Source organism: Penaeus japonicus, unplaced genomic scaffold, assembly GCF_977035675.1.
Source record: "Penaeus japonicus unplaced genomic scaffold, GWHDUDI00000001_assembly GWHDUDI00000025, whole genome shotgun sequence".
Taxonomy (NCBI): Eukaryota; Metazoa; Arthropoda; class Malacostraca; order Decapoda; family Penaeidae; genus Penaeus; species Penaeus japonicus.
Genome location: NW_028234427.1, coordinates 27,007,675 through 27,010,174, shown reverse-complemented (window position 1 = coordinate 27,010,174; position 2,500 = coordinate 27,007,675). Strand labels below are relative to the sequence as shown.

The window sequence follows — 2,500 nt, the reverse complement described above, 5'->3', positions numbered from 1 at the left end:
CCGATGAACAAATGAATGAGTACATGAATAATGAAATAATTAATGAATATATAGATAAATTGAAGGAGTAGTGATAAAATGATAAATTAAGAGAAAGAAAATGATAAGAAAAGACTAATAATCCACCAGTAAAAATAAAGAGATAAAGCTAAAGTAGTAGCAGTAGTAGTAATTGTAGCAGTAGTAGTAGTAGTCATAGTAGCAGTAGTAGGAGCAGTAGCAGTTGTAGCAGTAGTAGCAATAATAGTAGAAGCAGAAGTAGAATCAGTAGAAGATACAGAACAAGGACACCCATCAGGGACGCACCTCAACTCGGCCCTCAAAATGCCATGGCCGATGATGAAGTGCAATTTCTCGAGGTTGGAGGTCGGCCTCGAGTCCAGCCACGAGGAGTAGCTCTCGGCCGTGTACTCGTCCTCCTGCAGTCTCCGTCTCACGTCGTCTCCGAGCTTGTTCTTCCGCTTGAGGGTGAGCGAGACCAGCTTGTGGCGGATGCTGCGGTTCTTCTGTGACATGTACATGACCTGTGTGAGTTTAGGCAGAGAGGCTGTGGGAGAGCCGCCGGCCCGGGCCTGTGCTCAAGGGCGAGGGGGACGGGGAGCGGGGAGGGGGAGGGGGGTTGGTTTAATGAGGGAGGGTAGATTAGGGTATTAGGAGGGGGGTTGGTTTAGTGTGTGTGGGATGGGGGGTTAAAGATTCAATTCTGTAGGGGGAAGAAGCTAAGGGGGGCATTCGCGTGGCGGGGATGGGAGGCGGGGGGAGGGGGGTTGCTAATTTTTGTGGGAGGGGGGGAGGAGGGGGTTAAAGGTTAAATTTATGTACGAGGGAGAGGGAGTGGGGGTTATAATTCGTGGCGGGGTTGGTCAGGAGGAAAAAAGGAAAAAGGAAGGTTGGAGGGGGGGTACTTTCCGGGTTGGGGGTTGGGGGGAGGAGGGCTAATGGGGAGAGGGGGGTAAGCAGGTTCTGAGTTTGCAAGTTTTTGTTTAATTTAATTAAGGGGCAGTGTTATTGCGGTTGTTACGGGTTAGCGTTTGTTATTATCGTTGTTATTGTCATTAGTAATTGTAGCAGTATCGATATTGTTATTATGATTATTGTTATTGTGATTTTCATCGCTATTCTGATCAATAATATCATTGCTATTCTTAATCATTATCATTATTGTGAATCAATAGCAATATCAAGATGATTATCAATATAATCACAATCACGTTATAATCAAATGCATCATTATTATCAACAAATTATCATCAATATAATCAAAATACTAAATAATCATCATAAAAATAATTACATTTCGTAACTCATAACTTCCTGTAATCATAGCAATGTTAATTAGCCCATAGTTAATGAACCATGCACGAAAATAAAACAAAAACAAAGTCATTAAGATTCCATTTCCAAAAGCAACCCTATGTCTGTTGTTTTCCGTGCTGTTCAGTGTTTATTTATTATTTTATTATTGTGTTTTTTTTGTACAGCTGAAGCTACCTGACTCAACCTTATGGGAATATAGACCTACATGGTGAATTAGTTAATGGAGATAATTATTCACATGGTGAGTAAATATGGAACGTGTATATATATGTATGTATGTATGTATATATATATATATATATATATATATATATATATATATTCATAATACATACATGAATATATATATATATATATATATATATATATATATATATATATATATATATATATATATATATATATATATATATATAATACATAAACACATACATACATACATACTATATATATATATATATATATATATATATATATATATATAATATATATGTATATATATATATAATATATAAATAAATATATATATATATAATACATATATATACATACATATATATATATATATATATATATATATATATATATATATATATATATATATACATATATATAAACACACGCAATCATACAACAAAATTCCTCTCCTGCAGCATCTTTTGCCAAGAGCAAAATGCGATCTCGGTCGCGAGCGCACTCACTGGATCCATGCCCATCAGCTGCGCCTCCTGGAACTCTTTGCTCTTGATGAAATTCCGGCCGAGAGTCGCCGACACTTTGGACATGACGGACGTGTTGTCGCGGTCCATCATGTGGTACTTGGGCTCCGCCATGTCGCCCATGAAGCGCAGGATGGTGATCCACAGGGCGAGGGCGGCCTGGCGAGGGGGGAGGGGAGAGGGAGGGAGTCATGGTGAGGGTCATGGTTGGAGATACGCACGCACGCACATACGCACGGAAAAATATTACAATATATGACATTTCCTCATAGATCGGCAATATGTAATCAAATAAACTAGTAACAACTTTTATTCCATAGCAAGTACATAAATACAAACCAGAAAAATAACATATATCTCAAGAAATAATAATACATCAAGAAAATAATTCATTAAACCCTACAAAACATCCATAATTCTTTTTTATTTTCACCAAACTATCTCCTCCACAAAAAAAAAAAAAA

The 2,500-nt window shown here is 37.4% G+C and overlaps 1 protein-coding gene across 1 annotated transcript in view; it reads right to left on the bottom strand.

Moving 5' to 3' along the window:
- Nucleotides 1-2,500, bottom strand: part of ck (unconventional myosin-VIIa ck) — a 40,755-nt gene that overhangs the window by 12,789 nt on the left and 25,466 nt on the right. The window contains exons 20-21 of the mRNA XM_086551754.1: nucleotides 2,019-2,195; nucleotides 307-524 (exon numbers count right to left, since the gene is read on the bottom strand). Of these exons, the coding sequence (XP_086407880.1) occupies nucleotides 307-524; nucleotides 2,019-2,195 (395 nt within the window). The remainder of the gene's footprint in view (nucleotides 1-306; nucleotides 525-2,018; nucleotides 2,196-2,500) is intronic.